This window comes from Eptesicus fuscus, chromosome 17, assembly GCF_027574615.1.
Source record: "Eptesicus fuscus isolate TK198812 chromosome 17, DD_ASM_mEF_20220401, whole genome shotgun sequence".
Classification (NCBI taxonomy): domain Eukaryota; kingdom Metazoa; phylum Chordata; class Mammalia; order Chiroptera; family Vespertilionidae; genus Eptesicus; species Eptesicus fuscus.
Window position 1 is genome coordinate 59311384 of NC_072489.1, and position 20890 is coordinate 59332273.

At 60.2% G+C, this 20890-nt stretch overlaps 1 protein-coding gene across 1 annotated transcript in view; it reads left to right on the forward strand.

The window, feature by feature from the left end:
- Positions 1-20890, forward strand: part of ADAM12 (ADAM metallopeptidase domain 12) — a 176534-nt gene that overhangs the window by 97641 nt on the left and 58003 nt on the right. The window contains 1 exon segment of the mRNA XM_054728809.1: positions 13347-13425. Within this exon segment, the coding sequence (XP_054584784.1) occupies positions 13347-13425 (79 nt within the window).

Sequence of the window (20890 nt, forward strand, 5' to 3'; positions counted from 1 at the left end):
CTCGGCGGGGCCGGAGCCGTCGGCATTCCACCGAGGTCAGCACCTCGCAATTACAACGCGCGTCTGGACAGCACTTTAAACAAAGCAGCCCTGAGCCTCGGAACTCCAGGGGCCGCGGCATCCCGGCCACTGACCTCCGGCCCGTCTCTGTCTCCGAGAACATCCTCCCCCGGGGCTCACCGTCCGGTCCCCGGGGGGAAAGCGCTCCTTGGGGACGGCCTGCCTGCTTCAGGAGACAGAGGCCGCCGACCGGAGGATCCCCGCGCTGCGGGGTGTTCCCACCCGGGAACTTGGTCTGCTCCGTCACTCCCCCCGCTCCGCGCCTCTCCTGGCGGCCCCGCGGGGTGCTTGGGGACCGTGTCTGATCCTCCTGCCGACCTGGACGACCTGGACGCGGTCCCTGGAACTGCTCCTGTGGCCCCTCCTCTGGGGGGCGCTTGCTGCCATTCCCCTCACTGCTCCTGGGAAAGGGAGCGGAGGCCCCATGGGGCTCTGGGACAGATTTCATAAAAGTCACTTTCCCCCGTTCCAGACAGGCAGGGGAGTGGAGCCGAGATGCCAGCACAGGACCCTCGCCGGGTGGGAGCGCTGTGTTCAGAGAGGGGGCCCGTTCGCGCCTGTGAGACTGCGGGGCACGGCCCTGACTGGCACGCAGGGCTCCAGACACCAGCGCCCCCAGGAAGCTCGGGCCCCTTGGTTTTGCGCCCTGGCCACGAAACGAGGGTGCGCTTGAACATGTATAACGCAGTCCTGTGTCCCACATCGATGTCTCTCTCTCCCTCTCTCTCTCTCTCTCTCTCTCTCTGTCTCTCCACCCTCCCTTCCATTCTCTCCCCGCTGGGGGAAGGGAGAGTAGATCTTGGCAGAGGCTCGGAATTAATCAAAGAAAAGGAAAGAAAAGACTTAGCACTCCACGGCGACATCTTTGTGGCCATAAGGACAGAAGACGATTTTATGACGGACGGAGGTGAACCCGCGACCCCATAGCATCCTCCGTCACCGCCCGCTGGTGTGAGGAGGCCTCGGCCTTGCCTGGTGAGCTCCGGACCGTGTGGAAGGCCGGCCCCGGCACACATGGGCCCGGAGGGAGAGGAAGTGCGGGGATGCAGCCCACGCTTCACGGGAGGAGCGGATCTCCGTAAACGGGCGATTTCCCCGACGGTTGGCTTCGGTGGCAGTGCGGCCTTGGTCCTGAACCCGTGCCAGCTCCTGCCGCGTGGGGGGTGGGGGAGGGCGCGCTGGGCGCTGACATTTCGTGTTTTGAGCCTCGCCTGGCCCTGGGGGCGCGGCAGGGGGGGTTGTCCGGATCGTCTGCTGTCCACGTGCAGAGGGAAGGGGTGGCTGCTCGGGACTTGAACTCGGATCTTCCCGGGGACCGCGCGTCCGTCCTGCTCCGCTGCGCCGGGCTGCCGTGTCCCGTGCGGCAGAGCTGCCAGCAGGCGCTCGCGAGGCGGCACCCCGCGTGACGGCCACAGAAAGGTCGCCGGGGTGTGAAGGCGCCCGGACACGCGGCTCCTGCGGAGTGGGTCCCGGGCTGCGCCCTGCATTCCAACACAGAGAAGGCCCTTCGGCTTCTGAAACGCGGTGCGGCATTCGTCATTTCTCCATAAAACGCGGAATGCTGCCGTCTCCGTAAATCACACGTGGGAGACCATGCAGCAAGGACGTGTAAGCACGCAATCCAAGCAGGACTCATGCGCTTTGGGCCATGTTACACCTCGGAGACCGCTGCTCCGTGACACTCCAGGGCTGGGGGCTCGCTGGGAGGACCCTCCCTCGTTAGCGAGGAAGAGCAATAGCATGAGGGCCCGTAGGTTGGTTGGTTGGTGATATCGAAAAGCTGCTGATGGAAAAAAGCCAATCTTTTAATATATATTTTTTATTGATTTCAGAGAGGAAAGGAGAGGAAGAGAGAGAGAAACATCAGTGATGAGAGAGAACCATTGATCGGCAGCCTCCTGCACGCCCCACACTGGGGAATCGAGTCCCCAACCCGGGCCTGTGCCCTGACCGGGAATCAAACCGTGACCTCCTGGCTCATAGGTTGGCATTCAACCCTGAGCCACTCCGCTGGGCTATAACAAGATTACCTGGTGGTTCCGTGCTGACGCTCTCTGCATTGAGAGGGCCCTGGGGGAGGCAGAGAGGGGATCCTGGCGGGGGCGGAAGTATATCCCCTTGGGGGTCAGGGGCAAGGTTCCGGTCTCGGTGTGGATTTGGTAGGACTAAATCCGGGTGCCTTGGCCCGTGACTTTCGATACTAAATAGAAACGTTATACTCTTTTTTGAGGAACGCAAGCACAAGGTAAGGACAGCAGTCTTGTAAGGGAAGACTATTAGCTGGTTCCCTGTGTCGCACAATCCCTTCGTAAAGGTGGATTTAGGGAGCGTATCGCGACGCCAAGGTGCTGAGCGATAGTCACGGGACTCGCGGGTGGAGTCCCGTATACGTACAGGTGCGTTGCCAACGTCTCCGCGTTTAGATTCCAGAATATCCTATCGAACTCACCGTGTGTCCCCAGCACCCAGCCTGGCATTGACAGTGACTCAGTATTTATGAAATCGACTCATGCGCAAGACCGAACGTAGTCCAAGGCAGACGGCGTAGGTATGACTTCATGACATTTCGTAGCATTCCAGAGCTCTGACCCACCTTCTCCCACAGGGTCCCGACCGTTCTAAATCGCTTCCACTTTCTCTCGGGTTGGATTTGGATTTGCAGTACCGTGCGCCTGTGAGCCACACTCCTCTGACGCGGTGCCTCCGTGCTCCGTCTTTGTTTTCACTGTTTGAGATTTCGTTTATTCTCTGCGCTGGAGAGCGGATGCCGTTGACATAGGAAAGCTCTGTGATCGGCCGTGATGTTGGGCTTTGTCTAAGGTCGGGGCTGCGATTCGGACACGGCCGTTTTTCCGTTCAGCGGTTGCCATAAACAAGGCACAGACACTTAGTCATTGTTAGCCAAAAAAAAAAGAAAGAAAGAAAAAATGTCCAAGATTAAATCGGGGACTAAACTTCTATTACCTTGAAGGAACGTCTAGAGATGGTGACGTAATAGAGCTGAGTGAAGAGGCCAGAGGTCCGAGGGGTACGTGGCTTGTGTCCACGTCCCTCCAGCCAGGCCAGAGCCTTCCTCCTCATTGGCCAGAGGCTGGGGAGGGGAGGGGCGCTGGCCGCAGCCGAATCCCCGCCCTCTGTGCGGACAGCCGGGCTGGGCGCTCCGGATCTTGTTGTTTTATTTTCTTCGTTCATTACCTTGTGTTTATTTATTTTGTTTGTTTATAATGCAGATGTGTATCTAACTTCTCCCAGGCCTCCTTCCCACATTCTTAAACCAAAGTGCTATTTACTTTTGTCTTTTAAGTCATTGGGGGTGCACTCAGGGAGGGCGGGGGGGACTATTCCTATCAGAGTCTCCAGTCTTCAGTAGAACACCTTGAACCAGGGGCTGGAGTCAGACTGACGTAGGCCGCAGTCCTGCATCTGCCAGTCTCTAGCTGTGTGGCCTTAGTCGTCTCTTCTGTAAAATGGGCAGAGTTCTGGGACCTTATGAGTCTTCTGAAGCATCAAGTGGAAGTGTGCTTCGCACTCTCCAGGATACACAGCAGGCGCTCGATGGCGGTGGCCACTATCATCTATATATATGAAAGCCTAAATTGCAAATTGTCCCTGTGGGAGTTCGACCGGGAGACCAGGAGTTTGATCGCTTGCTATGATGTGCGCTGACCACCAGGGGGTGGTGCGGGACAAAGGGAGGCCTCAACCAGCAGCCGGAAGGCCCTGATCGGCCCTGATCGCCGGCCAGGCCTAGTGACCCTACCTGTGCACAGATTTCGTGCACCGGGCCTCTACTTCTGTAATAATAATCACCAGTGTTCCCCATCTCACTGGCACCTAATCTCCTACCTTCTGACCCTTTACTTTTCTTGCATTGACAACCCTCTGCTGTCCTCTGCTTTCCTCCTCGGTAAAGTAATTCTACATTTTTGCAAGTATTTCTTGACAACCCGGACCCTCCTTTCATCAAGGCCCTCATAAACCTTTCCCACAATGCAGCTGGGGCGAAGGGCAGCCATAAATGAATAGCAGGTGCATTCGACCAGGCTACCCACCCCCTCCGCTCTCCCTCTGCATTGGTTCACTCCCCCCTTAAAACTATGACACGGCGACAGCTTCATCTGGCTCCGCGCCGAAGGGACGGCTCTTCCGGAAGTGCCGGGAGCCCTTTTCTGAAAGACGAGGAGCTGGGACGACAGGTGCTTACCTCCGGGGCTCGGGGTCCACGGCCCATTGACTGCGCCCCGAGGCATCGCCTCCTGTTGACCCACGTACACCTCCGGACTCCAGGAGACAGCCATGTTCTCAGGAGCCCTCCTGAATTAAGCTTTTATGCCCGTTTATTTCCTGTAAGGTCATACTTTTGGGCTAAAAGAAGATTATCGTATTTTGGTTACAGTCCTGCTCTTGAGACAGTCGGAACAATAGAATTGTTTCACTCTGACGCACAGATAACCCAGAATGTACTTAACCCAGCGATGGCCTCCACCTGAGCACAAGCCAGAACGGGCCTGGACCCGCGGTTCCGAGTTCTCCAAGTGGCATCGCCTGCCATTCTGGCTTTGGGGGCTCCCTCTCCCCTTGTGCCTCCCACACTTCATCTGGGGGCTTCATTTAAAGTGACGGTGAGGCCCTGACCGGTGTGGCTCAGTGATGGAGCGTCAGCCTGCGGACTGAAGGGTCCCAGGTCCGATTCCGGTCAAGGGCATGTGCCTCGTTTGCAGGCACATCCCCAGTAGGGGGTGTGCAGGAGGCAGCTGATGGATGTTTCTCCCTCATCGATGTTTCTAACTCTTTATCCCTCTCCCTTCCTCTCTGTAAAAAATCAATAAAATAGACTTTTTAAAAAATAAAGTGACAGTGAGCGCCACAGTCTATATCGGATGTGCACGAACCCCCTGGGCGCCGTGCGGTAATGAGCGCCGTGGGAAGGAGGACAAAGCCAGGGCTCTGAATGGCGCTGTGGGCAGAGGCTGTCTGCCCTTCTCTCTGGAGCCCCGACCCTTTGCCTGGGGGCGGGGGCGGGGGTGGGGGCGGGGGGGCGGGGGCGGGAGGGGCCTGCGGAGGCCTTGGCTGCACATTCATTCCCGAGGCTCCTGCAGCCCGAGGCCCGGGAATGTGCTTGGCTGCGGGGCCGGCTCTGCAGGGGTGTGTGCGCGATGACCTCACTGAGCTAACGCAGCGGGGTCTGTTTTATTTCAGGAGCCGCCCGGGCCCCTGACCCTGGGCCCGCGGCCCCGGGCGAGCGGACTCCCCGGGAGAAGCTGTCCGTGGTGAGGGGTGAGGGCGAGGACAGTCATTTCTTTACGCTGAGCTCACACCCGGGAGCGCGGCTTCCCACCACCCTGCTCCGGGGAGAGCTGCCAGGTCCCGTTTGCCAAAGGAAGGCACCAGAACATCCCACCCACCTGGGGCAGAAAGCGAGGGGGCTCCCTGGCCGCGGCCCCATAAACTCAGGACGGGGACGGAGGGCCTTCCCTCTCCCTGTGCCCCCGTCTGCCCGGCTGGTTTTCCACATTCTGTGCAGTTCTCCTCCTCCCACAACCCCACGGGCAGGCGTGACCCTCCGCCCGGCGCCCCAAGTCCAAGGTCCCGCGGCAGCATCACGCTCGAGCGGGGGAATAGCTGGCCGTGCCTGGAACTCCTCGTGCTGTTCCTCAGTGGTTGTTTTGTGTGTTTGTTTGTTAATATGTTTTTATTGATGTCAGAGAGGAAGGGAGAGAAGCATCCATGGTGAGAGAGAGTCATGGATCAGCTGCCTCCTGCACGCCCCCCACTGGGGATGGAGCCCGCACCCCGGGCCTGTGCCCTGACCGGGAACGAACCGTGACCTCCTGGTTCAGAGGTCGAGGCTCAGCCGCGGAGCCCTCGGGTGCTTTGAGGAGAGAGCAGGAAGCCAGGCCCTCGCAGGCGGTCTCCCAGGCGAAGCGCGAACACAGCCAAAGGCGAGCAGACCCGCCGCCGAGTTCCTGGCAGCGCTCGCGGCCACGCTGGGAACATGTGTTTGAAATAAAAGCCGGAGGACTCTCCTCGTGGTGCGCCGGTGGTTGCCGGTTCGGGTTTGGGTGTTTCTGAGTAATTGTTATTGTTGCGATGAAACAAGAAGAGGAGCTCGCAGCGGCCCCGTGCCCGGCGGCGGTGACCGGGGTCAGCGGTGTCCTCGGTGTGGAGACACCACCTCCCTGTACGCCGCCCGCTGGCTCTGGCTGTGGCTCCCCGGGGAGCGATGAGCTGGTCTGTGTGGCTCTCTTTTCCTTTTTCTTTGTTTAAAAATGTTTTTGTTGATGTCAGACAGGAAGGGAGGGGGGGAGAGAGAGAGACATCCATGCTGAGAGAGAATCACTGATGGGCTGCCTCCCGCCCGCCCCACCCCGGGGATAGAACCCGAAACCCGGGCCTGTGCCCTGACCGGGACTCGAACCACGACCTCCTGGTTCCTAGGTCGACGCTGAACCACCGAGCCACGCCGGCCGGGCACATCCCGGGCTTTCTGTGCAAATGTCCTCCTGGATGGGCACACGTCGGTGAAGTTGGTGGGGGAGCGTCTGCAACACCCTGACAGGTGGTGGCCGTGAACATCAACCGCGGGGCCAGTGGCTCCCGGCACCCACAGGGCCACCTGAGGGGGACCCAGCGCCCACCCGGGAGCATCCGGGTGGCGGAGGAGTGACCTCAGGGTCACAAGGAAGTGTCAGGCCGCCCAACGTCAGGAACGTTTTCTTAAAGGAGCAGGGCTGCGCTCATGAAAAACGTCCACATGGTAAAAGACAAAAGCCTCAGAAATGTTTCAAACGCGCGGAGGTTAAGGGTCATGAGGGCGGGGTCAAAGGCAATGGGAGGAGGGAATGTCCTAGATAGAAAGTCAGGCTGCGGGGAGGATGGGCGCGGCTCTGTGAGCAGAGGGGACCCCCCCCCATGTGCGCGTGTTGTTTCGTTTCTTATTAAACTTACTGGGACGACGCTGGTTGTGCACTTTAGAGGAGGAAGGCACACGATACGTGAGTTCTTTTTCAGAGTTGTTCATTTTTTTAAAAAAAGAGGCGGGGGCACCTGACCCCAGCCTGGATTCTGTCCTGGGGGGCAGGGCTGGAGGCTGCAGGGAGCACCCCGCGTCCACTGTCAAGGTCAAACACGCATGGCAGAGCAGAGAGATGCGCATCCGTGTGACGTGGACGGCAGGTGGGCGCGGACAGGGATGAGCGGGGGACGTTCTGTTCGTGGAAACAGCAGGAAGCACTCGGGGTAAAGGGCCACCATGCGTGCAGCGTCCTCTGAGTTTAGAAAAAACAAGCTGAGCTTTGCGTGCAGAGGGAAGGCAGGGCTGATGGGGGAGGGCACACGAAGGTGAAACAAATGGAATGAAATGTAGCGGGGGACTGGTGCTCCCGTGCTAACTGCGCCTCCCGGGGCCCCGGGCTCCTGAGATGCTGACTCCCCGGCCCAGGTGTCCGCACCCGTGTGCTCCGGGGCTGAGGCCCAGGTGTCCACAGTGTCCTCACCCGTGTGCTCCGGGGCTGAGGCCCAGGTGTCCGCACCCGTGTGCTGCGGGCCCAGGTGTCCGCACCCGTGTGCTCCGGGCTGAGGCCCAGGTGTCCGCACCCGTGTGTTCCGGGGCTGAGGCCCAGGTGTCCGCACCGTGTGCTCCGGGGCTGAGGCCCAGGTGTCCGCACCCGTGTGCTCCGGGCCCAGGTGTCCGCACCCGTGTGTTCCGGGGCTGAGGCCCAGGTGTCCACAGTGTCCGCACCCGTGTGCTGCGGGGCTGAGGCCCAGGTGTCCACAGTGTCCTCACCCGTGTGCTCCGGGGCTGAGGCCCAGGTGTCCACAGTGTCCGCACCCGTGTGCTCCGGGGCTGAGGCCGGGACCACGGCAGAGACTCCCCTCCCCAGGCCGCGGCCACGCTTCTCAGGAATATTCTCCCCACAGTCAGGAGGCGGACTCTGCTGTGTAACGGCCCACACCTTTGTCCCCCGTCGCCTCAGAAGCTCTTCATCCTGAGCCTCCTCGACGCCCTCAGGGAAGGGGCTGTGCGTTAACCGGCGCCGCACAGTGACTCTCCGCGGCCACTTGGCCCCCGGGAGGTTTGGCAACGTCAGTGGCCACACCGGGGATTGTCACTGGCATCGCGAGGCCGGATGCTGCCCAACAGCCCGCATCACACAACCCCTCCCCCTCCCCGTCCCCCCCGAGAGCCACCGGTGCCAAAAGTCAGCGGTGCCGAGGACGAGAGGCCTGCCCGGACACCCATCGCCAAGATCAGCTCACTCTTAAGACATCATTGCCCAAGTGGCGTGGCGCAGGGGTTGAGTGTCGCCGACCTAGGAACCAGGAGGTCACGGTTGATTCCCGGTCAGGGCACAGGCCCGGGTTGCGGGCTCAGTCCCCAGGGTGGGGCTGCAGGAAGCAGCCGATCCATGATTCTCTCTCATCACGGATGCTTCTCTCTCTCTCTCCCTCTCCCTTCCTCTCTGAAATCAATAAAAAAATATATATTTTTTAAAAAGACATTGTTGCCACACTCTCCCTCTGCGGCCCCCCTCAGAGTCACTCATCAGGTCACACCCGTCAGATGAATGACGATTCCCCAGGAATCGGGGGAGGGGTGTGACCCCCGGAGATGCGAAATGTGAGTGTTTCATTGACCGTGCCCACGCTCGGGGAGGAGAAGAGAGCATTAACTGGTCATTGCATCCATCTTCCCGTTTCGTCCACGTCCCCGGTCCTCTGGGCGGCGGGCCACGGCATCGCTTCCCGACCTCCTGACAAGTGCTGCTGAATCCAGTATTTCTCCCTGAAACCGTGAGAGAGGTTACCGGGCAGAGCTCGGCGAATTACAGTTTAAATCATTGAGTCGTACCTTCCTCCTCCCCAGCACAGCCTGCTTCTTCCCCCCAGACACACGGGAGGGTTTCCGCTCCCGATGAGGAACTCCTTCTGGAGCGCGTGCTGAGAGCCCGCGGTGCGTAGGCCCGTGACGTCCCCGGTTCCCACCTTGCGGGCAGATGGCCGTGTGAACAGAAACCGTAACCCCCATCTGAGTCCTGGCGGCCGGGTTCCCTCTAGGAGTCTTCTTCTCTTTCCCTCTTTTTTCTTTTTTTAAAGAAACCACAGTATTGTCATCTGAGGAACAGATCCGTGGCCGGGGAGCCAGAAAGATTGGATCCGTGTTTCCTTTTTCTGGCCACAGCTTGTCCCGAGAAGAGAGGGACGTCCTGGGCCGGGTGCGTGGAGCGGGCGCCGTCTCTCCCGGGCGCCCAGGCGGCCCGCACACGTAGCGGCGAAGCCACGCGGAGAAGGAAGCGCTGACCCTTCGCCTGGTGCGGGGAGCTGGTCCTTGTCGGCTTTGCTAGAATGCGCGCCCGTGAGGAAGACAGCAGATGAGCTCGCGAGATTTCCCGAGTGGAATGGACTAGAGCCAGTGGTCGGCAAACTCATTCGTCCACAGAGCCAAATATCAACAGGACAACGATTGAAATTTCTTCTGAGAGCCAAGTTTTTTAAACTTAAACTTCTCCTAACGCCACTTCTTCAACACAGACTCGCCCAGGCCGTGGTCTTTTGTGGAAGAGCCACACTCAAGGGGCCAAAGAGCCGCCTGTGGCTCGCGAGCCGCAGTTTGCCGACCACGGGACTAGAGCTTCCATCGTACAAACCCACCAACCACTCCTGCCGCGGTTTGTAGCCAGGGTTACAGGGTGGAGGGTGTGATGCTTAGAAAGATGTTTCCCGTGACCCAGAGTCACGTTTTGTCACGCATGACATCAGTTAACCCTATGTTGTCTGTAAGCGCCTGGGATGTATCTTTCTCATTCTTGATCGCTACATTCCTTCACAGACTGTTTGCAGAGCACCTGCGGGGTCCCAGGCCCTCGCCTGAGGGCGGGAGATACAGACGATCATTAAAAAGGGGAGAACGTAGCCCGAAGCATTCGCCCGGGTAGAGTCAGGAGTCCCTCACTTCCCCCGCGTTTCCGTGTTTCGGCGGGAAAGTGCCATTGGCCAGCAGCCCTGCTGCCCTGTAGCAGGTCGCTACGGAGTCCACGACTGATCTGTTCATTCGTGGACGGGAGGGGCCACCCGAACGGCCCCGGACGAGAGGAATAAGACACTCCCGTGCGAGTGCCACGGGAGTCCCCCCACAATCCTTAAGCGGTATATTAAGAAATGATTTTGCAGGAAACGCAGTTGTCCCCTGCAGTCTCCAAAGTGCTGTACCAACAGTTTTATTTATTATAGTTTGTGAAACTAAATGAGAAAGAGCTGGGGAAAGGGAACGTGTTTGTTGTTTTATTCCGGGGGCGCGGGGGGGGGGGGGGGGGGAGTTGTTTTGATCATTTCGAGAACGTTAGAGAAGGCAGAATAACAAGAGACAAGCGAGTGTGAAACGTGCCGTTGTGCTCACGGGGGTACGGCCCTGCACGGCTCGGATCCCAACCCGCTGACATTGCCATCAGGGAGAGTTTGAGTTTGGCAGCTAAGCCGAATCGAGTGCGAGGAGAAACAGAGCGCGCCCCATCGTGCGTTGAGGGAAGTAATTCCAGGAAAAGGTGGCAGGTGACTCGCCGCGCCTGTGCTCAGACGCTCCGGCCCCGGCGCCCACCCGTCCTCCCGGCAGGCGGTGCTGACCAGCGGCCAGGATGAGGCCGAGGTTGGAGCCCAGTGGGGCCACGTTCCGTCTCCACGGGCTCAGCTGTGTGGCCTTGGACAAGCCGCTCCGCCTCTCTGAGCAGCGCCTCCCCCTTGTCACACAGGGGATCACCTCAGGGTCTGTGCCAAGTGAACTAAGAAAATGCACCTGATGCCCTGGCCCGTGGGGCTCAGTGGATAGAGCACCGGCCCTCGGACTGAAGGGTCTCGGGTTCGATTCCGGTCAAGAGCACGTACCTGGGTTGCAGGCTCGATCCCCAACCCTGGTCAGGGCTCGTGTGGGAGACAACCAATCGATGTGTCTCTCTCACATTGAGGTTTCTCTCTCTCTCTGTCTCTCTCCTTCCCTTCCACTCTCTCTAAAAAAAAAATCAATGGAACCCTAACTTGTTTGGCTCAGTGGATAGAGCGTCGGTCTGCGGACTGAAGGGTCCCAGGTTCGATTCCGGTCAAGGGCATGTACCTTGGTTGCGGGCACATCCCCAGTAGGGGGTGTGCAGGAGGCAGCTGATCGATGTTTCTACTCATCGATGTTTCTAACTCTCTATCCCTCTCCCTTCCTCTCTGTAAAAAATCAATAAAATATATATTTTTTTAAAAAACCAATGGAGAAATATCCTCAGGTGCGGATTTTAAAAAAAGAAGAAGAAAATGCACTTCCAGAGCAGGTGTCCCAGGGCCTGACCCCCGAGCCAACAGCAGCGGGGGTTGGAGGCAGGGGCCTGGCTCCCACTCCCCAGACCAGGCGCCTGCAGCATGAGTCCGTTCCCAGCATGCCTTTCCCGGAGGAAAACAAAGAGCGGACGGCGTGCGGAGAGCGAGCTCTGACAGCGGTCCCAGCGTGCGGAGGCGTCGGCAATCCAGGTCCCCGTTCTCTTCCTTGTGGCTCACTCCCTCCTCTTGCCTCAGACCTCAACGTGCTGCCTCCACAGAGAGCTGTCCCGTGTGTGATCTCTCCGTGAACAGTCCCGGAGAGCCGTGGTGTCGGCATTCGGAGCCGAGGGCCAGCCGGTCCAGCGCGCTCCGGGGAAGCCGGGGTGAGATCGCTCGGGGTAGGAAGCATCGGGCCCGGGCCGGATCGAGTTTCCTTTCGGTCTTGTCTGCATTCGTTTCGCTCTGGTGGAGGAATAGAGCGTTGTCATAAAGAGCCTTTCCCTCGGCGCCAGGCACAGCGCCTCGTGATTCTTAGTGACGGTTTCTCTGTGTGTGCTGTGTTTGGGGGGCGCTCCGGGCACTTTATTCCTCGTGCGGACACATTCGCAGCTGAATCCCCAAGTTCCCGTAGGAGACAGTCGCTGCCCACATCTGTGTGGGATGGTGTGGTCAAGTGTGGGATGACGACTTGTGGGGAAGCAATCTTCAGCAGAACACGGGGTTGGGTCCTTTGAATACCACATGGGTTTGCGGGGGCGGGGGGGGGATCGCGGGAGCGTGATTTCATTGCCAAGGGTGCCCGCTGGTGAAACTGACAAACACGGGCGGTCTCCCGGCCCCTTTGCGTGAACAAGCCGCGCAGAACAATTCAGCCCGCAGACCCTCTGCCCGGTCTGCAAGGAAACAATAGGGGAAGTTGACATGTGATCAGCGAGTTTCCATAGTCTAAGCCAGTGGTCGGAAAACTGCGGCTCGCGAGCCACATGCGGCTCTTTGGCCCCTTGAGTGTGGCTCTTCCACAAAATACCACGTGCGGGCGCGCACGTGCAGTGCGATTGAAACTTCGTGGCCCATGCGCAGAAGTCAGTTTTCGGCTCTCAAAAGAAATGTCAATCGTTGTGCTGTTGATATTTGGCTCTGCGGACTCATGAGCTTGCCGACCACTGTTCTAAGCCATCGGTGCCGATGTCCGGCTTCCCCGCCGCTCCCCTCATTTAAGTGGCTCTGAGATGGAAGCCTCGCCGTCAGGCTTGGTCTCCAGGCGCAGACACATGGGAAAGTCCTGGAATAACGATGCGGGGAGCGTGCCTGCCTGCGCCCCACCCCTCCGCCACCGGGGACGGCAGCTTTGAAGCGAGTTTCTTTCTTTTTAGTCCATCCAAGTGGTCCGAACGCCTGCTGTCTGACGGGGTTGCTTTCCTGTGGGCCTGCTCCCGTGTTTGTCCTCCCTCCATTCACCACGCGGCTGCAGTGCGTGGGCCTCGGGGCTGGGCTCAGGGACGCAGCGTCCGCCCTTTGCTCAGCCTGAGGCGGGAGGAGACAGGTCAGCAGGACCGCAGGTGGAGGGAGGGAGGCCTGCAGCAATCCTGGGAGGAACCGAAGAGATGTTAGCTCGGGGCGTGGGGGGCGGCGGGGGAGAAAGTGCCCCCAGAGGTGAGGTGAGCAGGAGTCCCCCGTCTCCTACGCTTTGGGGAATGGAGTGCCCTGGGATGGAACCCACCTCGCCCAGACTCTGGAACTAAGTTGTGTAATGGGAACGGGGAGTCGAAGCACTGCAGGCTGCTCTCAGAGAAGCAATCCGGGGGAACTTTTTTACAGGTGCGCCTCTCCTGCCTCTCTCTGGACAACCCGCACCTGGGGAGGTCCTTTGGGGGCCTCAGGAGAACGGGGTCCCCTGTAAGACAAGTGGGGGTGGGGCCAGACCCCGGCTGTCTGCGCACAGGCACCTTAGCGACGCGACTCTCACTCAGCCTTTCCTGTCTCCCCCACAGAGGCCTGCTTGCCCGCGGTTTCACGGAAACCCACTACCTGCCGGACGGCACGGAGGTGTCCCTCGCTCGCAACCACACGGTAAGTCCTGCGTGTGCGGCCTGTGGAGAATCTGTGCTCTGGAATCTGTGCTTACACGTGGCAGCTGTCATCCTGAGAAGCTCACGGCCCGGGCGCTCCTGAGGCCCCAGAGGAGCTGGGTGTCACTCAGGGAAGCACCCTCGTTCCTCCAGCAAAACCCGGCCTTGGCCCGACGAGCCGGAAAAGGGCTGGGAGACGTGGCTTCATTGTAGCCGACCTTAACACGACCTTCCCGGCACTGCGGGTGCTCATGTGGGCGAATCCCTTCTAGAAGCCCAGCCCAGGGGAGAGGGCGTGGCCCCAGCCCAGGGGAGGAGGCGTGGCCCCAGCCCAGGGGAGAGGGCGTGGCCCCAGCCCAGGGGAGAGGGCGTGGCCTTAACCAGGGGAGAGGGCGTGGCCCCAGCCCAGGGGAGAGGGCGTGGCCCCAGCCCAGGGGGGAGGGCATGGCCCCAGTCCAGGGGAGAGGGCGTGGCCCCAGCCCAGGGGAGAGGGCATGGCCCCAGCCCAGGGGAGAGGGCGTGGCCTTAACCAGGGGAGAGGGCGTGGCCCCAGCCCAGGGGAGAGGGCGTGGCCCCAGCCCAGGGGAGAGGGCGTGGCCCCAGCCCAGGGGAGAGGGCGTGGCCCCAGCCCAGGGGAGAGGGCGTGGCCCCAGCCCAGGGGAGAGGGCGTGGCCCCAGCCCAGGTGGGAGGTGGTGGCCCTAGCCCAGGGGAGGGGGCGTGGCCCCAGCCCAGGGGAGAGGGCGTGGCCCAGCCCAGGGGAGAGGGCGTGGCCCAGCCCAGGGGAGAGGGCGTGGCCCCAGCCCAGGGGAGAGGGCGTGGCCCCAGCCCAGGGGAGAGGGCGTGGCCCCAGCCCAGGGGAGAGGGCATGGCCCCAGCCCAGGGGAGAGGGGGCTCAGAGAGCGGTCGTCGGGGCTGAACTGACTGTGTGAACCTCGGAAGTGCCCTGAAGAAGTCAGAGGAAGACGGCAGGCTCGCCTTTTACGCGTGTAGCCAGCAGGTGGATGGGGCTCTGTGCCGTGGTCGTTAAGCAATAGGACATCTACCACCACTCCGCCAGCTGCTCTGAGACGGACGTTTCCTGTCACTTGGTCCAGGTGTCACGTTTACCTGTTCCCTTTAAGACACGCGTACTGGGCTCTCCACCCTGGGCCACGTGGGCCTGTGGGGTCAGAGAGCGCTGCCCTCTGCGGACTGGGACGGCTGCTCGCTCTAAGGAGCTGGGAGTTGGTTCTGGAAGAACTAGCCCGTGTGTTCACAGCGTGGCCACGTAGCCGTCATGGCCTGCGGTGAGCCCCGCCCCCACACTGTGTCCACACGTGTTTCTTTATCCCAGGTTTGCATGTGGCAGCGACAAGCTGCCACCTCTCGGCTCCCAGCGACGTGGGGGGGGGGGGTGGTCCTAGGAAGCGTGGGGCCCGGGGGAGACAGAGCAGATGCGAATGTCGGGGAGCACCTGGCCTGCTGGGGGACAGGCAGGAGGCAGACATGGAGGGGCCGAGCAGTGGACGGGCGAGCTGGGGCCATGGCCGCCAGAGGGCTACTCGGGGCCCAGAGAGAGGACTGGTGCGTGGGTTTGGGATGAGGAGCGGACGTCTGCGGCTGAGATCCCACAGGAGGTGGCCCGAGGTCGCACCCTCCATGAACAGGGACGAGGAAAGCTCCGTCGGGAAGGGACGGCTGAGAAGATTGCCTCCAGGCGTCCGGGCTGAAGGGAGATCGAGTAACACAGACGCGGAGGCCAGCGCCTCACAGTGCGCGTGGGAGTGGAGTGGGCGGGCGTTCCGGTCTCCCGTACCTGCGTGGGAAGCAATTCCTGTCGACACACTGACCCCAAATGATCCCAAACGGGCAGCCTGGGATCCCCTGCGCCCGACAGCGGCAGCCGACCCAAAGCGTCTGTAGGGACGCTCCACAGCCTGGGTTACCTGCGATGCCCATGCCATAAAAAAAAAAAAAGGAAGCTAAGTATTAAAGACTAGTGACCCGGTGCACGAAATTTGTGCACATTAAAAGGGGATTAATTAGAGGAAATAATTTAATATTGCTATTTGCCCTTTCTCTAGAATAGAAGTGTCAGAGATGAAAGAAAATCAGTAAAATGTATATGAAAACCTTCCTCCTGTCAGAGTCTGGGGCTCACCACGGGACCCAGAGTCAAGTCCCCGCCCACCCACATACACCTCAAAATCGCATGAGACCCAGACCCGGCCACCCCCCCCCTCATTGGGCTAGATCCAGACCCAGCCAGTCCCACCCTTGTCAAGCCCTGCCGGGCAGGGGGCATGGCCTCAGGTCCCCTGGCCTGGCACTGGGGCAGAGGGGTGCAGCCTGAGGTCCCCCAACCTGATGCCAGTGGGGGGGGGGGCGGCCTGAGGTCCCCTGTCAAGCCCCACGGGGGAGAGGGAGGGTGTAGCCTCAGGTCCCTGCTGATTGCTTGTTAAGGCTCCTTATGGGAACTTGGCCTCAGCTGTGGGTGCAGCCATCTTTGTGACGGAGTGATGGTCAATTAGCATATTCCCTCTTTATTAGCTAGGATGAGCCCAAAATCAAAATTACAACCCGCACGATAAAAAAAGCCCCTGTGAGCCAGCAGTGGCGACCAAGAGACTGGAGCCAGCGCCACCAGGGTGTGTGGTAACAGAAAAATCAGAGCAAACAGTCAATATTTTAAAGAGAACACGACAGGCCAAATAGACATTCCAGAGTGGAAACACGTGAAAACAGGAAAGAAGCAAAGTTTAAGCTCAGGTGGTGAGAACGTCTCTGACTTGAAGGAGAGTCCCAAGCGGGAAGGACGAAGACCAGCCGCTCAGCCCGCCCGCGGGGCGCGGAGGCTGAGCGCTGACTTGTGACCCAGGAGGTCGCCGTTCGAAGTCACATGCCCAGGTTGCAGGCTCGATCCCCAGTCGGAGGGGAGGGAGGAGGCAGCCAGTCAATGACTCTCTCATCGTGGATGTTTCTCTCTCTCCCTCTCCCTTCCTCTCTGAAACCAATAAGAATACATTTTTAAAAAATGTTTAAAGCCTGGAAGAAAGACTGGGGGGCTCCTGGCCGACAGAGGCAGGAACATTCCGCGGGGCCTCCTGTGGCGGTGACGGCTGGGGTCCTCCGGGGCGCACGGCGGGGACGGCCGGTCTAACACGGACACGGGGAACATGAAGACCTGCTTCCGAGGCGTGTTCACAGCTTCGTGTCTCCGTCTCCCGTCACACTGCCCTTCCTGGGGCACTTTTTGTCCTTTTCTCGTTGGGGGACTAACGGGGGCCCCATGGACGGCGCCCGCCGCCCGGTCTCGTGGGAGGGCTGGGGCCACGCACGCGGCGTCTCAGAGACGGGCCTGGACGCAGGCCCCGCGCCAAGCGTTGTCTCTGAGGGGTGGCGACGGCGTGTCTTCTGCTCCCCGTGGTGTCGTGTGCGTGGGGGAGGAGGCTACCCATGCGGAGCGGACGTCTGCGGCTGAGATCCCACAGGAGGTGGCCCCGAGGTCGCACCCTCCGTGGTCCTCGCCTCCCTCTGCCGGCTCCCGCAGTCCCCGGGCAGGGGCTTTGCAGGGAGCGGCTGGAGGCGGCGCTGGGCCACCCGTGCCTCCCTGTGATGGGGAGACCTGCGTTGGCAAGGCCCCCGGCCGCCCCCCTGACGCCCTTGGTGACGGGGAGACTCCCGGCCCCGCCCGGGCAGGAGGTGCTGAGCCACACGACCGACCTGCAGCCGCCTCCCCGGGCGGGTCCTGAGGCGGGCAGGCCATTGGCGGGAGGGGAGTGAAACGTGGGGTTTTCCGGAGCCTCGCTGCCGCCCAGGTCTGGTTGGCCCCTCTGTCAGAACATCCCAGGCGCCCCCCTTTCGGAGGTCGTGAAGCCTCACCCGACCTGGACTCTGTCTTCAGTGGGGGAAGCGGAGGAGGCCGGGGTGGGGGGAGGGGGGCCACACAGGCACCCCCACCTGGGAGCACGCAGCACGAGGTGATGCTCCTCTCCTGGGGACTCACCGGCCTCTCCCGGCCTCAGTGCCCTCTGAGCCGCCAGGGTTCCGGCGAGGCGAGGGGGAGCCCCCCCGGGCCGCGGCCCCTCCAGCAGACGCCAGCGGAGTCGGGCCGGGGCTGCCTTCCCCATGAGGACACCAGGCAGCGCTGGGAGCTCTGTTTTCCCTGAATCAGCTGAAAACGGAAAGAAATGTGCTGACTCATCGCCTTGCCCCGCAAGTCAGCACACAGCGGATCTTCCTACATTTAAATTATAGATCAAATAAAAACCCCTTTGGGCTGTAGTTTTTTTTGTTTTTTTTTTAATCTCTCCACATTCAGTGGGAGCTGGTGGACAAGCAAGCGGTGGCGGGTTTCCATCTGGGGATCGATCGCCGCCTGTCATCCCCCCGTCGCCTGGCAGGACGCACCGCGCGGGCTTTATCCTTCGGGGCCGCGGCCGAGGGGAGGGGAGGCTGGGGCTGTCCCTTTGAGCACGGCCTGCGGGGGACCGTGCAGTCATTATGCGCTTACATCACCCCAAAGGCCATTCCGGGAAAGGCCGGAGTCACCCCCACGGTCTCCTCAGCGCATTCGTCTGCTGCCCACGTGGTCACCGGGCACCTCCAGGGGCCGGGCACGGAGACCGCCCGAGAGGACGGCAGGGTGAGGACAGGCCGCACGGGCTGGCCCCTGGTGGCCCTCTCCCCTCCATCAGCGGACGTGGCCTCCTCAGCGCCGAGCAGAGCAGCCGGGCCCGGGGGTGGCGCTTCTTCCTCCGACCCTCCATGCACTCGGGGCTGAGCAGGGCGCCCCGTCACAGCGAGGCCGGCTGCACGCACACTTCCTGTGAGTGCACCGTCCCCTGATGTTCCATACGCGGGACATGGCCGGGCACATGCAAACACAGAGGCGCAGACACACAGACACTTGCACACACAGAGACACACACGTACACATGCTCACACATATGCTTACACACAGACACACACCTACAGGCACATACACACGTGCTCACACATGCTCTCACACACAGACACACATGGGCACATAGGCACACATGTATTCACACAGACATACATGCACGTGCACAGAGACACACACTTACTCACACATGCTCACATGCACGCACACTCCAATCTTGGATTTTCGGAGACAGATTTTCTCCTCAAAGAGACAGACTCCTGAGGGCACCGGTTCAGAGAACAGGATGCGGGGGAAGCCGTCTGGCCTGCAGCCAGAGGCTGACACTTGGGCCCCTGCTCGACCCGCTGACCTTAGTCACAACCCATCAGGCCTCGGGGTCCCGTCGGCTCAGGAAGGGCGGCCGGAAGCGGGGTGGCCTTCGCTGGCCTGGAGCTTCCTTCCCGCCAGACGTTGTCATCCAAAGAGTAAAGCAAGGTGGTTTGGCCCATTGCACAAGCGGCGGGGGGGGGGCAGGGGCGCCGACACAAAGCTCCCAGGCATGCAGCACGGACAGCAGTTCCGCTCAGCACAGCCCGGCTGGTGTCTGTCAGTCCTTTCCCCGCAGGCTCAGCCCTCTGTGGCGGTTGGCATGGAAGCTTCCTCTCTCTCTGGTCCTCTGAGAGCAGGTGGCAGAATTCGGGTTCTCCGTCCCCTGAGGCCAGGGCCCTGGTCCATCTTCCCCCTCACCCGCCGTCCTGTTTGATGGACAGTGTCCCTTCTATTAAAACCATGGGATCCACCCATAGCTCCAGGCAGGCCATTCCAGTGACAGCCCATCGGCGAGGATTCACACAAGATTAAAAGGCGGAGGTTGCTTTAGCGACCATTGTCTCCACCGGACAGCGGGTGGTTGGCTCTGACCTTTCAGAGCTCAAGGTCTCCAGCCTTCCGGGTCCTTGTCCACCTCTCTGTCCACCTCCCTGCCAGTGGGACAATGGGCGGCTTCCAACATGCTCTCCCTCTAGGGCGGGTCCCTCTCCACCTCCACCCTGGACACCCGGCCACCCCACTCCTCCGTGTCACGTGGGCGTCAGAGCGGAGCCACAAAACTGTTGTCGTTGTGGTTGATGTAAGCAACAACAAAAAACCCAAGCGATGCGACACCCCATCACACGGATAGGACGGTTCCTCGGAGGTGCACTTAACAATGAGCTTTTCTTTGCATGAAAAACACCGACACGTAGGAAATAATAGGAAAAGGATCCTGTTCGTGGCACCAGCGAACCTATGGCTACCGAGGCACAAGCTCAGGAAAGCTTCCTAAGGACACACGGAAGGAAAAGCCTGGAGCTACACTGAAGGACAGGAAGCGCAGCCACAGTGCACGGAGAGACATACTATGTTCATGAACAGGAAAACTGTTGTAAAACCACCAACTCTTACTGAACTGGCCTTTGCATTCAATGTAGCCCTAACGGAAATCCCAATGGGTGACCACAGAGCTTAAAATTTCATTCTCAGATTCACCAGAAAGAGACAAGAGGCAGCAATAGCCTAGAAGCTTTTGGTAAAAAACAACAATAATAATAATAATAATAATAATAATACCCGAAGAGAACTTGCTCTCAGCAGGGTCCCCAGGAAAAACTGGGGAAAGAATCGCCTTTTAACAAATGGTTCTGGAGACTGACATGCCGGAGAATGAACTGGGACTCCACGTCCGGCCAGAAAGTAACTCAAAGTAGATTAAAGCTCTAAATGGAAGCACTGAACCCATAAAGCTCTCACAAGAGAATAGGTGTAACCCTTCGTCCCCATAGGTTAGGTGCCGGTTTCTTAGCTACGGCAGCTAACGCATAAGCCACCAGAGACACAGAAACAGGAGATTGCCGCATCCTCAGCAGACGCAGCCCTTCGCCGCGGGCCACACGCCATCATTCAGAGGACACGCGTGAGGAGTGGGCGTGCCCCCGCGTGTTGCCCGGCAGCCCCTCCCGGGCGGCAGCAGGGCCTCTGTTCCACCGTAAAGCCGGCCTCGGTCCTGGGCAGAAGCCCCCTCACCGAGGGGGTGCTGTGGGCGGCCCCCTTGGCAGTGACCTTGCTCACAGGGGGGGGTCCCGGGCCGGTCGCACTGGGACTTAGCACTTAGACGCAGAAGGCCTCTCGGTTTCCCTTCCTGCCGAGTTAGACGTGTCCCTCCTGACGGGGCAATTCGGTGAGGACCCCTCTCCCAGCCCTCACTCCAAACATCAACAGGACAACGATGGACATTTCTTTGGAGAGCCAGATTTTTTAAACTTAAACTGTATAGGTAGGTCCATTGTTATTAACTTAATTAGGGTACTCCTAAGCTGGCCTTTGCTAAAAACTCAAGGGGCCAAAGAGCCGCATGTGGCTCGCGAGCCGCCGTTTGCCGACCACTGCCGTAGGCCGAGCCGACTTTGTATTCCGTTCACCGCGTGCTTACTCCCACAGCGCCTCGTCTCAGGACAAACACGGTTTGCAGGAGGGTGACACGGATGTCCATGCGCTTTGTCCTGGGGCCGGGTTTTATAAGTGTCCGACCCAGGGCTTCCCGATGGGGGTTAGAGACCCGAAGGA